General features: G+C 39.6%; 1 protein-coding gene across 1 annotated transcript in view; it reads right to left on the bottom strand.

The window, feature by feature from the left end:
• Positions 1-637: 637 nt before the first annotated feature.
• Positions 638-24,020, bottom strand: part of ULK1 (unc-51 like autophagy activating kinase 1) — a 67,310-nt gene continuing 43,927 nt past the window's right edge. The window contains exons 9-28 of the mRNA XM_072144419.1: positions 22,672-22,730; positions 21,897-21,979; positions 20,721-20,771; positions 19,930-20,018; positions 19,545-19,716; positions 17,301-17,355; positions 16,994-17,080; positions 14,996-15,118; positions 14,606-14,757; positions 13,843-13,926; positions 12,112-12,374; positions 11,709-11,902; positions 9,922-10,037; positions 8,461-8,598; positions 8,178-8,365; positions 7,178-7,356; positions 6,398-6,516; positions 5,822-5,979; positions 5,108-5,243; positions 638-3,643 (exon numbers count right to left, since the gene is read on the bottom strand). Of these exons, the coding sequence (XP_072000520.1) occupies positions 3,588-3,643; positions 5,108-5,243; positions 5,822-5,979; positions 6,398-6,516; positions 7,178-7,356; positions 8,178-8,365; positions 8,461-8,598; positions 9,922-10,037; positions 11,709-11,902; positions 12,112-12,374; positions 13,843-13,926; positions 14,606-14,757; positions 14,996-15,118; positions 16,994-17,080; positions 17,301-17,355; positions 19,545-19,716; positions 19,930-20,018; positions 20,721-20,771; positions 21,897-21,979; positions 22,672-22,730 (2,502 nt within the window). The 3' untranslated portion in view covers positions 638-3,587. The remainder of the gene's footprint in view (positions 3,644-5,107; positions 5,244-5,821; positions 5,980-6,397; positions 6,517-7,177; positions 7,357-8,177; positions 8,366-8,460; positions 8,599-9,921; positions 10,038-11,708; positions 11,903-12,111; positions 12,375-13,842; positions 13,927-14,605; positions 14,758-14,995; positions 15,119-16,993; positions 17,081-17,300; positions 17,356-19,544; positions 19,717-19,929; positions 20,019-20,720; positions 20,772-21,896; positions 21,980-22,671; positions 22,731-24,020) is intronic.

The raw sequence follows: 24,020 nt of genomic DNA, 5'->3' as shown, positions 1-24,020 counted from the left end.
GCCATGGTTCACAAATATAAGAAGATTACCACAATAATCAGTAACCTGGCATTCAAGTGAACCCACCCCAAATAAATACTTAATTAAAAACTATGATTAAAAAACATTGCCCTTACCCCTAAATGGTTCCTTTTTATGGTTGCACTGTAAGCGAGTCATGCATATTTATGATGATCTACACTGCACTACCTTTCCTTTCCCCTGAACTGCCTGCATAAAATAGTACACAGTGCCTTGCTGGAACCTTGAGAGAGACTTCTGAAAAGCTTTAGAGAATTCCTAAGGGAGGGGTGAGGAAGACAGTGGTTGCTTGTGACTCGACTCTTCTACATCATTTGCCAATCGCTCAGGTAGGAGGGGTTGAGAGTGACGCTCACTATGTAAAGTGAAATTGACATTGCTCCTCATCCCTCCATTGAGTGTGTCAGTGAGGAAGGGGGTATAGCTTTACTGGAAAAGAGGGCATCAATAAAACCCCTTTTTTTTAGAAGAATGCTGGCTCTAATGCCATGGATAGAGGCATTAGTGGAACATGTCTAAAGACTTATAACAAGTACTGTGTGTAGTTGGTGGGTGGGGGTCTCTGGTGACCAGTTCTCTTTTAAGGCTCTTTTTCTTTTAATAAACATACAGTCAATTAAATATCAAGATTTTATTAATTTTTTTTCTTTTTACATTTTCGTATTGAAGGTATACAAATAAAATAAATCAATGTAACACACAACATAAATGGAAGAAAATCAAAAAACAATCATATCCAAACGTTATCCATACTATTTTTTTTTGTTACAAAAGCAGACATTCCACATCATAAATTCCCAACCATGTGTTTTATCACCCAAAAAAGCATATTCCATATTTTGCAGTATACAAACAGCATACTTATTGAGGATGTGTAACTAGCTAGTATCAGGACCTGTCATTAGATTAACCCTCCCACTTGGAAAAGTCAGGCTGACTCAATCCAGCAGAGTCATTCTAGAAATGTAAGCCAATGGTGCAACTTAGGATTGCAAAGCTAAGGGTAAGTGTTGACCAGTCACTAGCCGTCTACTGGAAAGGCTTCCCAATGTCCTGCATGGAATTAGTAAGGCTCTAAAACAAAGTCTTGTTCAACATTTTTCCATCTGGGCACTCACACAGCATACATAAGCACACATACCAACGCAGAACAATTCACCTCCCATTGGATAGAAGTACAGTAATGGGCTTCATTCAGAGTATCAGTTGCCCGCCTATCAAATACTCTGTTGCACTGTGGTACTAAAGGAGTTAAAAGGACACTTTCCATTGTGAAAAATCTGAGATTTTTCTTTTTTTACTTTACCTTTTAAATTTACTTATTGTATTTTTTGGCTAGCACACAATAAATACCAAATCTTTGAATAAATGCTACATACAACAACATAAAAATGTGATAAAAATGCAACCAAACTAATGGCAAATAAAAACACAGTTACTTCACCCTTGCTGCCAGAGGCCAAACAATACCAAACACAAGTAAATATATTTTGCTTCTGGAAAACAAATTAATTCTAGGTCTTTTTCAGGCCTCAAGGCGCTTAATGTTTATTGACTTAACGCATTAAATAAAATTTCAAGTATTGAGAAGTAAAATTGTAGAAGCAGTGGTGCATGGTCTCGACATGTTACTAGAATAACCAGGTCTTTTGTGGATTCTACGATGCAGGACTACACAAGGATGGTGAATTTATTATGCTAGCCCCTGGAGCCTGAAACTAGGATGACACCATAAATACTGTTTGACCTGTGACTATAGTCCGGTCTGTTGTCAATCCATGTCAATGTTATCTCCCTCGATATGACCAAACCGCTTCAAAAGACCTGTAAACCATAAGTTGCTGAGTAATACTTCTGGATCTTAGCAGAGTCTTTATTCCATAACAGAAGCTCCAAGCAGATCCTATTTCTGCCACATTCAATTATTTAGTCCATCCATGACTTGTGGTTATCAACAAGCAAATTATTCCAGGTTTGTATTTGGGATTGTCATCATGGCCATACATTGCATCTTGTCCAGATTAGAAGCAAATCCCTCTTTGAAATGGATGGCATTAGGTGGGTAGGAGTTTTGAAGTGGCAATATCCCAGGGTCGGCTGCTAGGGTCTTGATGAAAATCCTAGTTATCCAAGTCCATTCTTCTAATAGTGACCCTGCCTACACAAGCGTGGTAGATCTGTGTCATGTATATAAGCGCAGACAGGAGCAGCGACTCGCGTGACTATTGTCTATGTTGCACACGTGTGGATCAAACAATAACAAAACTGCTGATAGGGAAGACAAAGAAACAAACGTGATAGTTGCAGCTTACTGCAATTTACAGTTCTTGTAAAATCTACATTATATACACACATATATATATATATATTTATGTACACTAAAGTATTTACACTGGTAGTGTAGTACAAAAAGGAAGAAGACTAGAGAAGTAACCTTGGCTTCTAGCAGGCTGGCATTTAGCCTTCTGTGCCAGCTCTGGGCATCCATTCCATTAGAATATTATTATCTTCTCTATATGTCCAGGAAAACATTTTTGGTTGACTTACTCAAATCTTCATTAAAAGTGAATAAAGTGCACAAAAAACCTATGTATAAGAGAACATGCAGGGAAATGATATTGGTACTCAACACTGCACCATGTCACTCTGTCCTGTCCTTCTATTTGCTACATGTGCGACAAGTTTATGATCCATATGATTCACTCCTTCCCTAAATTCCCAGGAAGGCCTTCGTAAACTTGTCAAGACGGACAGTGTGGAATTTAAGTCTATGAAGCTTAAGGAAGAGAAAGGAAATAACTAAATCATCTGAAATCCCTGGATTACGCTGGGTAAAGTCCATGAGAAAAACTCCTGTGCAAAAGTAACTCCAAGTCCTCAAAGCCTTGGCAAGTAAAATACAGTAACTGCTCAACTTTCCTTCTTCCGATTTCCACAATATTCCTCTGTACATGAGAGAAAAGATCCAACCGAAGATCTAAATTGATTGTATGACTGTGCAAAACTTAATATCAGTTGCAGATCTGCAAACCATTTAATGGTGGTTTATGTATTATATTACAGGATATTCACAAATCTGCCCAGTGAGGTCCAGCTAGTGGGGGATGGAGGGATCACGGGTAAAGTCACCATGGAACCAATGATGAATCTTCTTACATTGTTCTGCTCTTGGTTGTACTACTAGACAGGTCTTGCCTCTCACTTGTATGGCAGTGTGTTTTACACCAAGCTGGACACTCCACAAGTTACATGTACTTTGCATGTATTCTTGGCATTCATATCCTATAAGAATATAGGGCACCATGTTTTACTATCTCCTTTAAGTATTCCTGTTACTATAGCAATGTTAAGATCTTTCAATGCTTATGTGGGTAAAAGAAGGCTGAAAAATGTTATGGGAGATTGGTGTATCCATTCACTATAGAGATCACTGATCCTTTATAGGAGTTATCGTTGATAGCCAGAAATGTGAAGCATGCTGCTGACATGAAACTGTACACAGTGCTGGCAATGCTTTTCTTCCAAAATGAGAGGAAATGTAACAGGAAGACGTCCGGGACATGGGCTTATGCACAAATGCTGCCTTGAAGTGAAAACAGTCGGCGCTCTATACAAAGTTTACCTGTAAGAAGAAGAAAAACATTTATAGTATGTCTAAATAATAACAATTCCTTTGTTTACATAGTGCACACAGATTACGCAGCACCGCACAGAGCTTTTCCAAATCAGTCCCTGTCCCTAATGGGTCTCAAAATCTAATTAACCTACCAGTATAGTTTTTGGAGTATCGGAGGAAACCGGAGGACCCAGAGGAAACCCGCGCAAACATGGAGAGAACATACAAACTCTTTGCAGATGTTGATCCTGGGACATGAACCCAGGTCCCCAGCGCTGCAAGGCTGTAATGCTAACCAATAAGCCAGCGTGCTGCCCTCAATAATAGACGGCCCAGGACAGCATAACATCTAAAGGGAACCTGTCAGCAGAAATTGACCTGAAAAATCACCACTAGTATGTTGTTAAGCAGATTAATACCTTCCAGCACATGTCTCTTTCATGGCCCCAATTAGAACAAAGTACTTTGTATTAAGATGTAAATTGAATGTATAAGGTCAAGGAGGCGGAAATTTTAGCAATGAAGTCAAGCTCTCCACACCTCAGAATGCCCTCTGTGCCATGCTCATTCACCCAGCTTCAGGACAGCCAGATAGTGATGATCCCGGGACATAAGGGCATTAAATACAGCAGAGGGAGCATTCTGAGGCGTGAAGAGATTGACTTCAATGCTAAAATTTCCACCTCCCTGTCTTAATACATCCAATTTACATCTCAATTCAAAATAGATTTTGATGATGATGCAACAACATTGGGACTTAAAAGGAACTTCATCGGGGATGTGTTTAGCAGCTTGATAACAAACACAAAGTGGTTTACTAGGGCAATTTCTGCTGATTCTGGGTTCCCTATAAATCAAAAAACATTTTTCAGTGTGTCATCACTTTTACATTAGGCACCAATAGATTGGTGTCTTTTTACATCCCCTGTGTCCAGAGATTACAAGTAGTAAATGTGATGAGGGTACATGATTTAATTTTTCTTCCAACCCTAGTACATGTGCTCTATGCATATAGAAACTAAGGTCAGTACACCTTGCTTCCCTGTGCATACGCTGTGCGCATGTGGCCAGGTTCCCAGCAGACTCAAGTCATCAGGCCCCCACCAGTTTTACCACTTGGTATCTCCGGAAGACAACCACAGACACAGGTAATGTAAAAAGATGAAGGGAAGCTACAGTGTAGAGGCCCCAAACCTACTGATCTGATATAATTGCTGTAAGCTATGCTCTTTCATGTGTATTCCAAACAGACAGAAGGTTTTATGTGACCAGGGCTAGGGAACACCTTATAGCCAAAATTCTGTAGATGTAGAGGAGGCTGCAGTTTGGATTTGAAATGATGATAAATGAAATAATGAAAAGAAATCAAATAGTTTTTACTGATTTATCCTGAATTAAGGTGGCCATAGCCTTCATGTGCACAGATGTGAAAGCTAACATTTAGTAACAGACACAAGGATGCAAACTTACATTTGCTGATATTTTCTATATCTGTCTGGTCATTCATAAAGTTAACTAATCCGTCCATCAGGAGCAGCGCTTTCTGATATCTCTGCACACAGTCTTCTCGATGGTGGAACATTTCATCTAGGGCTGCTGACTGCACCTGTAAGTAAAGTTCAGTATTAGAACAGATCTTGAGATATATTCTCCAACAGTAAGTTTCTCTGAAAACAAAATAAGAACTATGATATTTCAGGCATTTGGATTAGGGTAGATAGTGGGGCACTATACCTACTGAACCATGGTACAGAGTAACTGTCTGTGACATCAGTGTGAAATATTAAAGTGAAGATTCTCTTCTTTAAAATTGCACCAGAACTGTGTTTCTAGTTGTCGCAGTACAGAAGTTATATCTGTTTAAAATGCCACCTTCTATGGAGAAATAGGAGGGAGCTGTAGGGAAGAGGGAGCTGAAAGATGCAACTGCTACATGCAAGAAACATAGACAGGAGGTGCTCTCATTTATGGAAAGTGCCATTGCTTGACATGAGAAAGATGTGGAGAAGCCTTTTCAATATTATATCAATAAAACTGGTTGCATTGAAGAACCTACACTCAGTACTTCCAGCTTAACCAGCATCCAGTGATGTTACTAAGCAGAAAATTCAGTTCAACACCCAAAGAACTGGTTAGGAACCCATGATAATACTAATCTCCAAATTGGATTGGACTTCCACTCACCATCTGGACCGTATAGCTAAAGATGAGTTTTTCTGCTGTGATGCTGTTGATCCGGTCCATAAGCTTCTGTTTGTCAGCAAAGAACCTTTGAAGTCGCATATTCAGGCAATGACAGGAAGACACACACGATTTGTATAGATCATTCAGCTTCTTAACCACTACGGAAACAAAAAGCATAGAAAGTTAGCACCTCTCTAAATCAGGTCATGTCCTCAGCGCCAAAAAGGGCAATACAAAAAATTACATCTGTGTTATGTAAGAGGAACCAACTATTGAAGCCGGTCAAGGACCTTCAGGATCGGTCAGGAATCTACAGTGTACAAGAATAAGCAAATAGTTCCAAGATGTCCGACAGGTTGGATTCTGACCCGTTCAAGTAATTGTTTATTTAGAGATAGGTGGTGATAAATCAGCATGGAAGCAATTTTCCCACAAGGCTATTACATTACAGCGGGGGAACCGTAGCTGTCAGCAGAACAAATAACATTTCTGTAACGTCTATGGAGAGCTTTAGAAAGCCTCACCAGTGAAGCTTTCCTGGCCTTATATTTTTGCATTCACTCCATGTCGACCTACCTTGTTTAACGGTAGAGGAGAGACACAATTTTCCAGTCTTGACTTGCTCCATGGCAGTCTGAAGTCCACTGGAGAGAAGTTCTGCTGCTTTAAGATATAGAACCAGCTGCTCTGCATAACTGATAGGAAATAAAAAAGATAAATGATTATGCCTCACATAACAAAATTATTTGCTGGAAACATTAATGCTATGTTGGTACCTCTGCTATTTGCTGCTATTTTTTCTATTTGTTGTCTATATACAACCTTATCTAACCTTATCTTTAAGGCAATGACATATATATGGTTAACAACATAGCTAAGATATACTTAAATGACGTCTATCACCAGGGGGTGTCTTACAGTTGAAAGAAGAAAAAAAAAACAAACAAAAAAAAAAAAACTAAAAAGCTGTGAGTGTCCCTCAGGGGTCTTTTATGACTTCATGGGGACATATAATATAAAAAACACACTATATATATATCACATAAAAAAACAAAGAAAGTGTGTGTAAATACACCAGATAGTTCAGTCCAAACATTAAAAACACCTAAAAAGTACCTCAGTCCCCATCCAAAGATCCATGTATGAGACCTTGATAAGCCTATTTCTGCATAGTTAATTATATATATATAAATATATATATATAACCATAAAAATACACATTAATATTTTCCAATAAAATTGTAAAAAAAACCTGCTACACTAAGAAAAACCATCATCATAGTTTCCCCGAGACTACACAAATTATATATCACACGCTAGGGAATAAATTTATAATGGTCATAATGACAAGCTCACCTCCACTCTCGGCTAAGGAGGCTAATCTGATCGGCCACTACGCTCTCTTGCATTTGGTACTCGGAGGTTGCAGAAGCAGTCACGTCAACAGAGCTGCCTTTGAGACTGGCGATTTCCATAATAGAATGAGCAAAGGCAAGTGTGAAACGGAGGCTGCGCAGTGTGTCCGTGTGCTCCTGCTGCAAATAAAAGTGAAATGACAGAGTTTGATGATGAAAACTCACAAATCAAAAGTTGTAATTTACATAGATGGGCAGAATCTTGGTATATGGCAGCAATTCCTTCTCATGTAATAATCTTTATTAATATAGTGCCATCATATTCTGTATATGTATCTGTAAGTGCTGCAAATAAAATAAGACAGAGAGAAATCGCATCATTGGATGAAACAATAGGAATAAGAGCCCTGCTTGCAAGAGCTTACAATCTGCGAGACAATAAAACTCTGCGTGGTCACCGGTGTAGTGATTGGACATCATATTATCTGCCAACCTTTTTATCCAATATATTCCAGATATATTTAGTATAGCATACACTGCTTCTATGATAAACTGCATAACCATAAAGCAGGAAGAGCAAAACTGAACCTTTTCTCAAAGTTCTGACCTCAATATAGTGAATGAATCCAACTAAACCACAAGTGACTGTGATTCCTCAGATTCCCATGATAATCACTTGTTCTTGCTTACATAAGAGTGGTTGTGTGCGCAGACACTGACTAAACATGACCGGATTATGTGCTGCTTTTCAAGCTGAATAAGTAGTCATTGGGAAAGGCTCATATTTCCCATGGCAAGGCACTGTAACCTGTCTGTAAATTTTGGGTGGCCCACTCATGAGATCTCTGAGATTTATTACTACAGACAAGAAGGACAAACTCTTTCATAGGACGATGTGTGTTCACAGGAAATAACTTTGCTAATTTTAGCATAACTAAAATTCAGATCAGAGGGGATCTGCCACTATCATGTTCCCCAAACTACTACAAAAAGGATCTTACCTCCATCAGAGTCTCTTCAGGAAGCTCAGGCACTTCAAACATTACAATGCCTTCTGCATTTGCCATCCCAGTGTCAGGGAATGCATATCTAAGGCTTGAGGGGGCTTCAAATGTTTCGCCACCTGCGCCAACCACAAGATGTCTTCCAGTGTATGAACCAGCAGAGCTTTGAGAGCTGGATGATCCCACTGAGAGAGAAAAATAAGTAAGCAGACATTGATTGAGAGGTCCAGAAGAAAACGGAAAAATCTGAAATGAAATAGAGATGCTTAGTAGGAATTACCTGAGAAAAGGTGTGTGCGTGTTGTCTGAGGAGGAGTCATGCCATCCGGAGGAGATCCCACAGTGAAAATGACAGGGGCAGGACTGATAGAGCCTGGTGCCCCACTGTGCAGGTTCCCTCCATAACCAATTAAGGGAGCTAAATAAGATTGGAAGAATAGAAGATCATTACTTGGCATCTACATACATAGTGACTAGACAAGTGCAAGTGGATCAGCTAAAGCTGCTGGCATCTCATAGTATAGAATACCGACGATTCCTCACAATACTCGTAGCAGATAGGGTGTTGGCAAATCTTGTATTGTATTTCACAAAAGGTATATCCCACTATATGCTGCTTTTAAATTACGGTATTACATTTAAATAAAGAAAATGTATAAAACAGCAGCAAAAAAGTAAAAGGTCTACAAAAACAATAACTATCGTGCATTAACACTAGAGGGCGTCAATGAGAAGAATGTTGCCTGGGGTTATAATGTCTGCCTATGGTTACATATGACAACTTCAATACAGAGCCACCAAACACAACAAATGCCTCCTCCTGTTATTGTACTTCATTCTTAATCATACACATGAATACAGAAACATCAGATGTACTGCACCCATGTTATGGACCTAAAAGGCACCAGAGGCACCAGTACTACTACTGAAAATGTAGTGACTGTACCTCTCCTTTATATTTCACAACCAGAATATACACCAAAAGCAGAATATGACTTCACTGTTCAAATGTCTTGAGAAAGCAAGTGGTTAAAGGGGTTTCCCCACAAAAGAAATTCTCTCATCTCAATCCCCTAGTGATGTTAACACAATAAAGATCATTTTAACCCTTTACTTTACAATTTTACTCAATGTTATTGCTGTTTTAGCTCCTATCTCTCCTTCGGGTGCTCAATGCAAAATTCCAGTTACAGGGTCGGATCTAGGGGAAACTGAAATTGTGTACGGCAGGACTGATAGAGACAGGTTGGACTTATATTTGTGAAATGCTGTGTGATTGTTAATAACAGTGAATTACAGAATGTGTTATTTTGTTATCCATATAAGAAACTTGTCTTCGTGGAAATACCCGAGAAAGATTTAAAACAGCTGCTTGCAAATAATGTATATTTTGACAAATAGTGTAGCAGGTGATATTGGTTGAAAAAAAAAGTAGTTGCATATACACCTGTCAGACAAAGACCACATGGATGCCCTTTTGGTATACATTTGCCCCGTAGACACTCTTAATGGTCTAGCAGGGAGACTCAGGAAGAGGTATCTACTGGGTCACCAAATCTTTGGATCACCAGAGATACCAGTGGTGGCACTTATACAGGGATAGACATAACGTCATTGGACAGCTAGGTCAAGAAGATCAAGTCAATCCATTAAAAGGAGTGTACATACCTCTTACAAACCTGGTATGGCCAAACATTACAAAAAACTTGATCATAGTGTGAGTAGAGAAAGATAATCTTACCTGCAATCTCCATTGGTTTCTCTGCATTCAGACTATCTGTACTGCCAAGGTCAGGAGCCTGTGTCCCAAATGCAGCTTTCAGCAGAAGATCTGTGAGTCGGCCAGTACTGAGGGACCTGCACATATCCAGACACAAGAAACACTGAAAAACTATATGTTACCTTTCAATCATCTGGTTTTATTTTATCTTACGTATACATCAGGTACATGACACTGCGATTTAGAGACCTCATAATTAAGACTATTTTTTGTTGGAGCCAAATCGTATTATTGCATTTGTCACATTATGATAACCCTTTGTCTGGGGTGACTGGTGTCCTTGTATATACTCAACCAGCAGAAACTAAAGAAGCCTTTCTATGGAGTCATCAGAGCGTTGTCTTTATATTTCCTTGCAGTCTGTATGAAAGGTCACATATTCTTTACTCTAGGATTTATGAGGCTTACATAAATAAACAGGGTGTTTTCTAGCCCAATCTATATAGCAGCAGGGAGGGTACAATCACCCAATCTTACATTTATTATAGGAAGCTGATAAGGACACCTGTAAACACTTGGTACATCTATTTTTAGCCCTTTACATATACCGTACATTGTGAAAGCAGTGCAACACGGGCTACGGTCAGAGGAGAACATGAGTTGTTGACAACTAATTATAGGTTTTCCGCACTAGGCTACTTCTACTGGAAAGATATACTAGGAACCGGAGTTATAGGGGATGAAAATCTGCCAGTGACAATGAAAAGAGCCGTAGTGGTCTTTATTTTACTGGCTGCAGCATGTTCTGTCTTAAGTAAATGACCACTGTAGCCAATCACTGGCCTCAGCTGAACACTGATGAGGCCAGTGAAAGGCTGTCACATATTGTAGACAAAATTCAGTACAACTTCTTAAAATTAATTTTTTAAAAACTACTTATTGGATATTTAAAAAACTACATCTGGCAAAAAGGAGCTGTAAAACGTTTCGAGCTGTCTCATATTGTAGATGTTATGTCACTGCTTTAACCAGGAAAATGGGACTATATAGCCAAAGCGAGGAATTAGGTAAGTAATAATATGATTGTTTATTACTTTATCAGGGACAACCAAATGCCAAGGATATATTACAGAGGTATGGCAGAAGAAATACTGATGACATCTCAAAGCTGGGGCTATAAAAAAAAATAAATTGAAACCTTCCGATTCATACGAAGTATACCACACTTTGGATCCCACCATCACTAAGACTGCGGTATTTCCATCATGACTTCCACGTGACGAGTGATGTATAGCACTAGTCTTAATACTTTTTATACACATACATAGTCGGAGGAGATGCTGTAGACATTGGGGGAGATTCATTAATCTGTCTACGACAGAATGTGGTCGTAGTTTGCATGAAAAAAATCTGTCTGCACTACATTTATAAAGGGTTTTAGACAGTTTTCTGGCTCTCCTGCGACTAGTTTGATAAAAAGGGCATGGCCTACAAAAAGGGTGCGTGGTCTTGTGCCAAAAAAAAAAACCCGGTCTGCGCGCCAGAAATACTCCTGACCCTACAGAATTTTGTCCTAACTTTCTGGTGTAAAGTGAGCCAACTAATAGGAGGTGCAGAGTACGACTAGACGACTAGGATAGATTTATTATCCAGCACCAGACACTTACATGAATCTGGTGCAGAATAAGACTGTCTAACCTTAGGACACTTTTTTTAAATCTGCCCCAATATGTATAGTTCCATTTACAACAGTATAAAACCTATATGCTGTGCATAACATGTACCTATTGAAAGCATAGGATGATTACCTGCCAAATGGCCCCTTCATTTCCTCCACAGGACGCATCCCCATTCCAGTTTGCTGGCACTGGTACTGGCCTACATTTTTTAGGTCTGGGAGAGTCCTATTTCGGGTCGGTGGGACTATAACTCCTTGGTGAGTGAGAAGAGCCAGTAGATTCTGAGAACTAGTTCCCCTGGGAAACTCAAAGGGCGACGCACTCTAAAAAAATTTCAAGGAAAAAGTGAGCATTAAGTATTTATCAAGGCGTTTTATGTTCAACCATTTCAGGTATTTATAGGTTTTAGCTTTAAATAGAAAATAACTGCAATATAGAAATTGATCTTCACTACATACATATAATATGGCTCACATAGCAGCAGACTTGTGTTCATGGGCTCTCATCAGCTCATTGTCATACGTTTCCTTACCTTTGTAGGTGAACCTAGTATAGTTGGTAGGGGGCTTCTATGCATAAACTCAGACAACTTAGGAGAAGATCTGAGGGGTCGAGTGGACTGTAAGCCATGGATCTGCTGGGGGGAACTTGGCTTTATGAAGACATCTCTAGGTATTACAGGATCTGAAAGCTGTTTCTTAATCTTCTGCCTGCTTGGTTGTGTGTCAGACAGGTTTGGAGCACTGTTAAGACGAGATCCCATTCTACAAGAATTCTGTCCGGGCACTGGAATCCCTGTAAGACATAAAAAATATTCTCCACTATTAATGACTAGGATTTAAATGGTGAAAAAGCACTAATATATCTTACAGCTTGGAACCCAGCTCCATCTAAAATGTAACTTCTAGCATAAAGCGTTTGTAGGCAGTTGGATTGTTATCCCCTAGAGCACAACACTCGGTTATCTATGACACTCTCATAAACAGTGAAATGCCAGAGATAGCTGAGCGTTGTGCTCAGCAATTTCTGACGCTCCCATTGTATTGAACGGATTACCAAGATACTTGTTCTCTTGAACTGCAGGGTCAATTCTTATGATCAATATTCCATATACATCTTTGTACAACTCCTTTAACACATACATCCATATCTCACCATCAGCCACTATTTTATTTATAAATAATCAATAATCTGATGACTGGATTTATTAGTGTACACATAGTACAAGACACACAAAAGGAGACTGAACATCAACCCCCACCAAGTATTCTTTACTACTCTCACAAAGTCTTCCCGATACACAGATCAATAAGTTAATTTTGTCACATGAAATCTCGATTTTCAAAGTGTACAGCTGTATATGTTGTATATTTGCTTTAGCCAACTTTCCAAGAACTAATCTTAAACATTTCTTATCCTAGTGCTGGAAAAACACCAGCGTGTGTTGACAACAAGTCTGCTTGGGCATGCGTGACTTCAGGATTGACTCACTGAGTGACTCACAACAGAACTGAAATGTTTACCATGTACACTAAAAGCACATTTTCATTGTAGGAGTGCATTGTATACAGCTAATTAAGATGTTATAGCTGACTGACGCAGACATGATTACAGCTGAAGCTTTGTTACAGTGCATCAGTGAAGGAAATGCAGCATAAATCTGTCAGGGCGGAGAGATCTTGCCCACACTGACTTCTGTGATCAACACATTATCAAAACAGGTTTTCACCTTTAAGAACACTATGCGGCTCATTTACTAAGGGTCCGCAGATAGTACTATCGTCGGAATATCCGACCATTTCCGATGTGTGCCGCATTTAGAAGGGTTTTTTGTTGCATGCGATCGGATTTTGGCGCATGGGCGCTTTCACGCGACAGAAATATTCTGACTTTCAGACAGCTTGATAAATCTGCCCCAATATTGGAAAAGGTTTTCCAGGATTTTGATGTTGCTGTCATTGCTTGAGGAATGGCCATGATAATCAAAGTCATAAGGCTCTGGCTTCTGAGAAACATCTGAATACTGGGGCCACAATGGTGGGATGAGTTGGCTTTGTTGTTTACTAGGCACATGTGCCTTCTATTGCAATTCAAAACCATTCAAGTAAAAGGGAATGAGCTGCAATACCAGGCACAACCACCAAAAAAAGTAACCATGGGGAGGCAGCACTCATCTAAGCGTCATGTGTGTGAATGTCAGCTGCGAAATACTCACAGATAAAATCTATCTACCTACTCCATTTTATTTTCATGCTATACACACCATAGTCAGGGCTCCTATTCCTAGGTTGTGCTCCACCAGGGCTTCTGCTCATGTCCTGCACAGGCTGCTCAGGAATAGTGCCCACTATAAGATACATGAAAATGAGACATTTAGGGGTGCTGATTGTTTTGTTGATTGAGTCAATTTATGCAAATGATATAAATAAGCACTTAGATGTACCTAGTTCTAAATCCCTTTGCTGAAAAACCATTAAATAGGTTGACCAAAGTTTAACCAATAGTCACAAGAATGGGGGTCCTGGTTCCACAAATTAATCAAAATGCAGGTCAAGCATGTGCAATATCACTCTATTCATGCTCTATTGGACTGCTGGGAAGTACACGCGGCCCCAGACTTAAGGACACTCGACTTACAGACAACCCCTAGTTACAAACGGACCCCTCTGCCCACTGTGACCTCTGGTGAAGCTCTCTAAATGCTTTACTTTAGTCCTGCACTGATCAGTTGTAAGGTGTCTGTAATGAAGTTTTATGGATAATTCTTGTTCCTAAGGCAGCAAAACATTTTAACAAATCCAATTGTCACAGGGACAAAAATTTGTCTGGAGCTACAATTATAAAATATGAAATTGCGACTTACATACAAATTCAACTTAAGAACAAACTAATAGAACCTACTGGCAATCTGCAGCAGTCCCATAGACAGTGAGTGCAGGGGCAGTGTGCATGCTAGACCTACTCCTCTACTCAGACGTCTGACAACCTTTCATGACAACAATAAGCAGTATAAGACACTGGCTCACCTTGAAGAGAGGGAATGTATGTTTTTGCGCCTCCAAATGAGAGCCGCCTTGTCGTTGGTGCAGCGGCACATTCTAGAGGGAAAGGTGGGGATGTTCCCGATCTCATATAGTTAATGGGGCTGGTACTGCTGGACTTTCGCACCATGCCAGATCTAAAAGGAGACATAAAGCATAATTACACAAAAGAGGAAACATAGGTTTTACAAATAGAAAAGTGTCAACTTGCTGGCTCCTCTTTCCTCCTTCTCTGCTTCGCTTGATCAATAGGTATCTTTCTATATGTGACTAGAAGATACCCATAATAAAGCCACGGCTGGCAGGAAGAAGCTTTATTGTCCACACTCTTCTAAAATTAAACAGATTCTGCATTCAGTCATGTTTCCAACAAACCTTTGTGGCGTGTACTGATTGGGTGACTGCAAATTCTGCTCAATCCTCCGATAGTTTTCTATCTGAGATGGGACTGGAATCGGCACAGACTGTCCGTGTCTGCTACCTGATGCATGAGACAACCTAAAGTAAAGAAACAATATGCCATAAGCTGTAGAAATAAAACTACTTGAAATGTAGACCCAAAAACTAAAATATAATAATATAATTTAAGATAATTAGGCTTATGTTATTACTGATCCAAGCATATGTGCAACGTGCTACTGACAAAACTGCTAGCTCTTCATAGATTATAAGCTCTTGTGAGCAAGGTCCTCATTGCTATTGATCATATGACCAAGTTATCATTCTGTAATGTCTTATGAGGTTTGCATATGTCTTCCATGATCTGTAAAGTGCTGTACATGGTATAGGTGTACAGGTGTACATGAAGTACTAAAGGCTAAAGAGTGACCTGCCACACATAAAATAAAATTTGACTACCCGTATTTTTCGGACTATAAGACGCTTCTTACTATGGGACGCACCACAGATTTAGGTTTCCAAAAAAGGAAAAATATACTTTACTCCAAATAAAATATCCCTGTTTGTCGCAGTAAAGAACAGCACACACAGCTCAGCTTCATCCATACATTTATACACACAGCTCTGCATCATCCATACAGTTACACACACAGCTCTGCATCATCCATAGTTACACACACAGCTCTGCATCATCCATACAGTTACACACACAGCTATGCATCATCCATACAGTTACACACACAGCTATGCATCATCCATACAGTTACACACACAGCCCTGCTTCATCCATACAATTACACACACAGCTCTGCATCATCCATACAGTTACACACACAGCTCAGCTATACACACAGACCCCCCCTTCCCCTATTCCCCCCCTTCCCCTTCTTCTTATACTGTCCCAGGACAGCATGTCCCCATTCTTGGCAGTATGTGGTGATGTAAGAAGCATGTGATCAATCACATGATTCTGACATCACAGCAGGTCCTGAAGGACACCAGGGAGAGGGGAGAGCAGTGCGGAGGCTCTCCTCTCTGGGAGATCGGGTGCAGCTCTATATCAGGGCATCACCCAATCTCCCTTACAGTGGTCAGGAGGGTCTGGCAGTGTTGGATTTTTTCTTGCTTAAAAGTGCTTCTTATAGTCCAAAAAATAAGGTACATTTTGCTCTGGCTCCCTCCAATGCATTATTCATCCTTTCCAAGGAGTCTTTTCTAACAGGGGAATGAATTGGGACAATGGCAGGGCATCTTACAGACAAATTGGACAATTTAGGAAATAATCATATTGGAAGACAGAGCGAATCAATAGCACAACAGAAGATACCATCTTTGTTAACTCTACATACCTAACATAAAGTCAAGTTTTATAAGTTTGTTTTCTAGATTGAGGGGAAGTTTGGAGTCCTGATTGTTATTTAAAGTACCACTGTTAAGTATAAAAACTTTTGCCTAACCCTGGTCACAGAAAAAGAAAGCAATTCTCTGATTTACTATAATTAGCTATCTGCAGCTAGCAGAGGTTTTACCCTGCCCCTTAACCTAATCTCCATTTGCCATGAGAAACAGTATGGAACAGCTAGAGACGACAGGAGGCTTGTTGAGAGTGGCTGTAGGACCTGTAGTGATGTCACAAGCATGTGACCCATCACATGCTTCAGATTGGCCAATTACAAACATGTTGTCCTATTCTGGCTTAATTGCCCTAAGCTGATGTCACAACCTGGAAGAGTCCATCCACATCTAAAATTGTGCTAAAATTATTTTCTGTCAGACACTTTACAATTACAGTACACTTTAAGATTTTTCAGAGAAAAAATAAAAGCATTCTTTGTCCCTATACTGTAATATGGATATTACCCATTAAGTGGATAAAGTAATAATAGGAATTGCATCATAACAATATAGAAGACAAGGCCTTTACCACAATCTTTTATCTTTGATCAAAGTGAGAGTTTTTTTTACAGCTCTTACCGGGATGGACTGGGGGAGCAGCTATATGGAAGTGTTGGTGAAGGGGTTCGCGCCCGATTCTCCATACCAGTGGATGTCAGCAGAGAACTAGAAAGAAACAGATATTAGGAATAGTATAACATTAGCCCCACAATGTCCATATACATTGCAACATTACTGCTGCTATGTGTGTGCTATGAGATCTCAAACAATCCTCTAATGGAGGAGATAAATTACTGAGAAGCACATAGAAACTTTTGTGATGGGAAGCTATGACTAAGTCATATGTAAATGATTTTTAGAATATTAGGAAAGATGGATTGCTTACCCACTATACATTAAGGTATCTTGGATGGGCTTGCTTGTGGTAGCTTCAGCGATATCTGAAAAATACCCCACAAAAGGTATAATAAAGTCTGACAATATAAAAAGTAATAATCCAGGTTTTGTAAAACACATAAACAATGAAAACTCAGTGAACAAAGAAATATATTTTCATTTTCTATGTGGATTGTTATCCTTTTCTACCAATTTCTTTCATTCCTTCTATCACTCTATTTGTGTTATTTAGCAATAAAAAAATATAAAAAAAGTGAAACTGAAAAATCAAAATCAAGTGTGATAAACCAGTGACTGTGGTAATCTGCTTATATTTATTATCTATGGCCTCTTTCCATCTAAAATCAACTTTTAAAATTATACAAATGAGCCTAAAGTGCTTTGGAGGGCACTACCAGAGCCCCTCCATGCTGCAGATTCACAGGCTGTTACACTGCAGAAGCACTTTCCCCTCCGCCTCCGTGAGATTACAGCAGGTAGAGAAAGGAGGAAGTGCAACAGCTACCAGCTATTTCTTTGGCCTCATATAAATATGTGTCCCTTGGCCATTCCCATCAATATCAGTGCATTCAGCCAACTTCAGATTCAAGGTTTGTATCAGAGATTAGCTATAAAAAAAATTAATTTAACCAGAAAAACAAGCAATGGAGCTATACATGCATGAATGAAAATTAAAAAAATAAATAAAATAAAAAACTATTGGGAACTTTCCAATTCGTTCCTATTTGCCACACTGTTAATGCCCACCTGCCAGCAAAGCTTAGAGGATTCGGCTCTGGGTATGAACAAATATCTGAATCTTTATTTTAATTGCCTGGGAAACAGCCCAGACTTTAATTATTATGTTCAGATGGAGCAATGGTAATTAGCTAGAAATATGCAAAAATGAAGATCGTGGGGACACGAGCAGAATAACAAAAGCATCACAATTGTCCTGTTAGGCTTTGTGAGTCACTCTGACAATCATTGAACTTTGCTTTTCATTTAACTCCTTTTCACTTACCAAAGTTCATTAAACTTAAGGCAACTTTTTGGGAAGGGTTTTAGAGGGGAAGACAGCTGCTTCCAAAATGCTGTATTCAGACAAAGCGTGATGCAAAATGTCGGTGAAATCCTTGGAAGTGTGCTGCGCCTCGTTCTCCTGCCTTTCACAGAGCGTTAGGCAGGAAGACAAGTCCGTAATTGTTTAATACTTAAAGTAACAATAGCTGAGACATGAATCAAATGGAGAGTTTCAAGAAACTCAAATGGCACCGATGCAATAATTATTGAGAATGCCAGAAGCTCTGCAGTGGATTAGTCCTAGGTGGAAGGATTATGTTGGCAAGTCTCTTCTTTTATTACTTAAGTCAAGGAGTTCCTCAATGATGTGCATAAAGGAGACACTTAACCTTAAACTGTATCTCACTTTTCTATGCAGCTGGTGAGATCCTAGGGAGAGCGTGACTGGAGTCATCAAAGGAATCAGGATACACAGACAATGTGTCTCTCACTAGTCACCTATGTCCAACACTATAAACCAATGGTGGCAGAGGTGGCACTTAGAGCCCTCTCTGTGGGCACTGAGGCTGTCACACCCCAGTACAGAGTTCACCAGACAGAACTCAAGGCATATGCTCCTGCAGTCTGAGGCATCCCAGGATGTGCCGCGATCAGCGCTATTTTACAGCGACACATCTTTGGCTGTCTGACTACAAGAGGAGTGAGAAGGTTTGGGGACATGGCTAGATTTTCTTTAAAGATCCTGCACCAGGCCCCACAATTCTTCTGGTGATAAACTGAAGCTCTCCCCTTTCTACTGTATTAGTGTCCTCAGGATGTCAATACAATTGAAATCTGCGACAGAGCAGGGAACAATAAGCGACTGCTCAAATTGCTAGTTTGACACTTTGCGGTAAATAAGTGGTTATTGGTTGTAGTTTGGGCACTATAAAAAGTTCACCATCACTGCTATAAGCAATTCCATTGCTGGGAGTGAATGATGGGACCAGCTAGAGTTACATAAGCTGTGAACTTTAGGTGTGGTTATCCGATCTATAATCCCACAGAGTATAGGGCTCTACAGGCATGGACAGCCACAGAGCATAGAGCACCCCTGTGAAAACATGCCACCACACGCTACCATGCAAAAAAAAAGCAAAACTAATCCTTAACTTCTGTCCTTTTCTCTACCCATCTCAGGTAGGAGAGAAAATAATGATATATATTACATACAATGCGGCTGTAAACTAACCTTGGGAACTTGGAAACTGTGCAGGGACCATGACAAAATCATCAGTGTCACAAGAAGAGTTTTTGCTGCTGCTCCCTGCTGATTCTTTTGAACCTTGAAGAAATCCCGGAGAATCAGGCATAGGCGAGACCAGGGTTTTTTCCTGTAATTGCTGCATTTCACCTAGAGATTGCTGAGGGGGGAATGAAACCATAATATAAGTGAAAAGGTAGGGAAAATGCTACCGTTTAGTATATTTCTCAACACTAGGGGATGTGGGTCACTTCTCTGGAAAGTGCAGAGTGGAGAAAGGCACCATCAGTGCATACAGATATATATCAGTTCTAAGATTATGTAAATGTTGCAATCAAATATAAGATTTACAATATTTGGGAGCACAACTTACAGGTGAAGATGCTATATGTGAAGTGGAAGAACTGCTACAAGAACTTCCTGAGCCTGAACTGGGATATGATGGCATTGGCACGGGCACAGCTAGAAGACAAAGAAAAAGGAATCGGTTATATTACATACAATTTCTACAAATATATTATCATAAGTAAGGCAGAGAAAACAAGCCTAGAGGTGTAAAACGCTTTCAGAAAACAAAAACCATATTCAATGCATAATAAAAAGGGACAAAATTGTCCGATATTATGTGTGTAACAATTAATTGTAGATTTCAAGACCTTTACCAGCGTTCATGGGATGAGACTGGCACAGCAGTCATAGAAGAAAGAATGGAAATGTCACTGCTGAACTTCATGTGTTCCTATGAAGCTACGGCCAGGGATTGGCTACAGCGGTTATAAAATCCCCGATGTTACCAGAATTATTATTTTGAGTTATTATTTTCCACAGAGGGGTTTTCTAATGGGGATGTGAAAGTTTAGTTTCATCTATATGAGCCTCATAGCAGATTAATATGTATGTTGGAAAATATTAAGTATAACATAAATTATCTCTTTACAAACAGTGACAGCTGTTGATTATTGACCAAGAACACCCACCATACACCTAGGCATAGAAATCAATCTTTTTTTTTTTTTTTTTTTTTTTACAAAGCTTTATATCAATCTGTTCATAATCAGTTGCTTCTGGAAGATTAACCATCATTTTAGAAGACTTAGAGCACTGCTAGCCAATGTGCAGCCATGCTGCCCTGACATCATTATACACATTCTAAATAATACCTACATTTCTTCATAGAGGACCCAGCATCCAAAAATGAATGATGAAAAAATTCATCTAAAACAGAAAAAAACAGGTTTTAGGAGCAGGTCAAACAATGTTTTAAAAATGTTTCATCCCATTGTGTCTGGTCATGCCCTAGGGTTCATGTCTTCTGGTCCGAAGTGCTGGAGTTCCTAAATGTACACTTTGATTTCCCACGATTACTGTCTCCCTCTGTGTGTCTCCTCGGTATCATAAATGAAGTTATCAATGGCCACTATGACAAAATTTTCTTTAGGTTTGTATTATACTACGCCCGAAAAGTGGTGGTGATGACCTGGAAGGACCAGGAGCCCCCTCCGTTAAAAAGATGGATACTACTTATTAACAGTGTCATTCCCCACTACCGGTCCCTGTATACCAACAGGAAGTGTCCCCAGAAGTTTGATCGCATCTGGTCCAGATGGTGCGCGACTCCCCATACTGCCTTATAATCACGTGTGATATATACTCCTCTCCATGATGAAGGAGACTGAGCGTGCTGGTGTGTGTGTGTGTGTGACTGATTGTCTATGTGTCAATAGTTATTTGTGTTGTATCAGGATGTCTGGCTGTAGTATCCTGCTGTCATTTACTGTAATATCCCTCGGTTAGTTTTGAAACGCAGTAAGAACCTGATTGTTACCATGGTTGTTGCTTAATAATCCTGTAATGGGGGGAAAGAAATATGTGACAGACAATCTTGTTCTTCGATTTTGTTTATTTTAATTGTATAAAATTTCAAAATTGCAAAAATAAATTCTTTTAAAAAAAAATGTTTCATCCCACATATGAATTAAGTAATAAACAAAGAATGTTATATCCTACCTACCACAATAAAATATAAGTGGTTTCTATAAACCTGTCTACATTCTTAGAATCCAAGCTGGGATACTACAAGCAATTCCTGCATAGTAAAATAACAAAAGAAAATCTAATACCCAATCTAATACCCCCCATTCATCTGATAGCATGGAACCTCTCTGTGCTCGCACCCGGGCACCTCATACACCTACACAACACCTGCGAAATGGATCAAGATGTGACAAGTATGGAGGATAATCTAACCATCTACTGGAGTGACATATAAAGTATAGATAAAGAAATCTAAAAGCAGATTAACAGGAGCCGTGTAATGAAAAAAAACTGCATATACTTTACCAAAGTCCATTCGATCTTTCTGGTTCCTCTGTAAAAGCCCCAAAAGAAGCTGCTTCAGATGACATGAGGTTTCTCGAGGGATGCTGAAATGTCAAGGCACACATATAAACACCAGTAAAACGACACATAGCGACATAAAAACACAGGGGCACAGCAGTGCAGGCGAGCAATGGGAGAGTGAGAAGTATAGGAAAAATGCTGAGCAGAAGATTCGAGCAGTCTGTGCGAGCGAAAAGCGAGAGGGGAACATGTTTGCCAGGGTTAAATTTAACAGTTGCAAGCAGCCTGGGTATTATTCTTCATCACTCCTAAACTAGACTCTGTGTGATAAAGTATATGAAGGGGGAGAGGCAACATAACGTCTTGTAATGAGGACCAAAAAGATTTTAGCACCACATACCATGTACAGGAGGGGCTGAATAATGAATAGTACCTTTATGCTGTATGTATACAGTAACATTATACCACCATTATAACACTTTCTGTACAAAACCTTTGTCAAAACATTTTTTTGTGCCACATAGGGCTCTTCAGTATTAGAAGAAAGAAAAAGTTTTCCTCAAATAACCTGCCCTTTTCTGCTGAGGAGATTAAAGGCCTTTCTGTCTGAGCCTGGCACAAGCAGTTACTCAGTGTTAATTAAGGAATGCTCAAGTTAGTGCCAAATATCTAGTGCCCATCTCCCTGGTAGCTTGGCACTCCAGCACAGAACCAACAGGTGTAGACAGAGAGCAAGTCAATGGAAAAAAGTCAGTAATGCTGGAAGAAGGATTACTTGGGTGTCAGGGTCTTGTTTTTCTCATAGAAGAGACGAAGGTCCTGGGGGCTGCTGGCCTGGAAAGAAAAGGAAGCTTTAACCACAGGTGGACTGAAGGGGTTACACCATAGTAAGACATCCTATTGGCCTATAAAACACCTCCTTAACCACTGATGGACTTATTTAGAATCACCATGAAAAGGGCTTCTCTCGTCATCGGGCAGAGCAAACCACAAAGGTCTCTTACAGTATAAAGACCATAATGAATATCTGTATCCACCTATAATGTAGGATAAAGATAGCTACAACAAAATACATATAGGTATGATTGAGCAGTCAAGGAGAAAATGAATGACCAGGATAGCTCTTGGTCTACTCCATAAACATGCATGCTCTGCTCAAAGACAACCCGAATGTGGAAAGTCCTTATGGACATTCTAATGCATTTTCAGTAGTAAAAGTGGAATCAGTGACGTGTTTATAAAGCTCTATGAACATTAGAATAGACAAACCAAATACATTGGGGCATTTACTAGGGACCTCGCGCTAGTTTTCTGTCCAACTTTGCACGTTCTTTTGTGTGCAAACTGCTCGCACATGTATTTAAGAAGGGCCTGCGCCACATTTGTGTCGCACACAACCATTTTGTGTTGGGGCTGCATTATTTTACTAGAGACACAGATTTAGTCACTGAAATGGGATTTCTGGTGCACAGTTGGATGGTGCGCCACATTTAACATGCAAAGTCTGACAGAAGTGTGTTGCAAGCCCCATGTTAAAGGTGAACCTAAAAAAGTTGGTGCACTCTGTCACCATTGCAGAGGATGCCAGATTCATGAAAAACGGGAGCCACAATTTGAGAATCCGGCGCACCCTGCACACTACACAGGCAAACTGCACACAGTGTAGTTTGCACTGTTTTTAGTAAAGGTGCCCCACTGGCTTGGATTGTTCCCGAAAGGAGGCAAAGCTATACAATCTAGATTATTTTAGTCAATTGGGGTAAAAAGCATTCTCCTCATCCTTCTATCATTCTTCCATACATAACATTGTTTAAACTGTTTTCTTACACTTGTAAAAAGAGAAGCAATAATGTGGAAACTACAATAAATGCAATTTGCTGGTATAGCCCCATGAGCAGGGCTCTCATTCCTATTGTTTCATATGACTATATTATTGCTCTGTAATGTCCTATTCTGTTTGTGTATGTACCTCGTGATCTGTAAACTGCTGCAGAATATTATGGCGCTATATAAAGATTTATTATTAATATCAATACCAATTTTATTACGTTTTGCATGTGTGCAGCTTAAAGGGTCATATAGTTGTGCAAAATTATAGAAGTATAGAAGTATAGAAAAAGCTGG

Source organism: Engystomops pustulosus, chromosome 1 (assembly GCF_040894005.1).
Source record: "Engystomops pustulosus chromosome 1, aEngPut4.maternal, whole genome shotgun sequence".
Taxonomy (NCBI): Eukaryota; Metazoa; Chordata; class Amphibia; order Anura; family Leptodactylidae; genus Engystomops; species Engystomops pustulosus.
The sequence above is the reverse complement of the archived record's forward strand: the minus strand, read 5'-3'. Positions and strand labels throughout refer to the sequence as shown.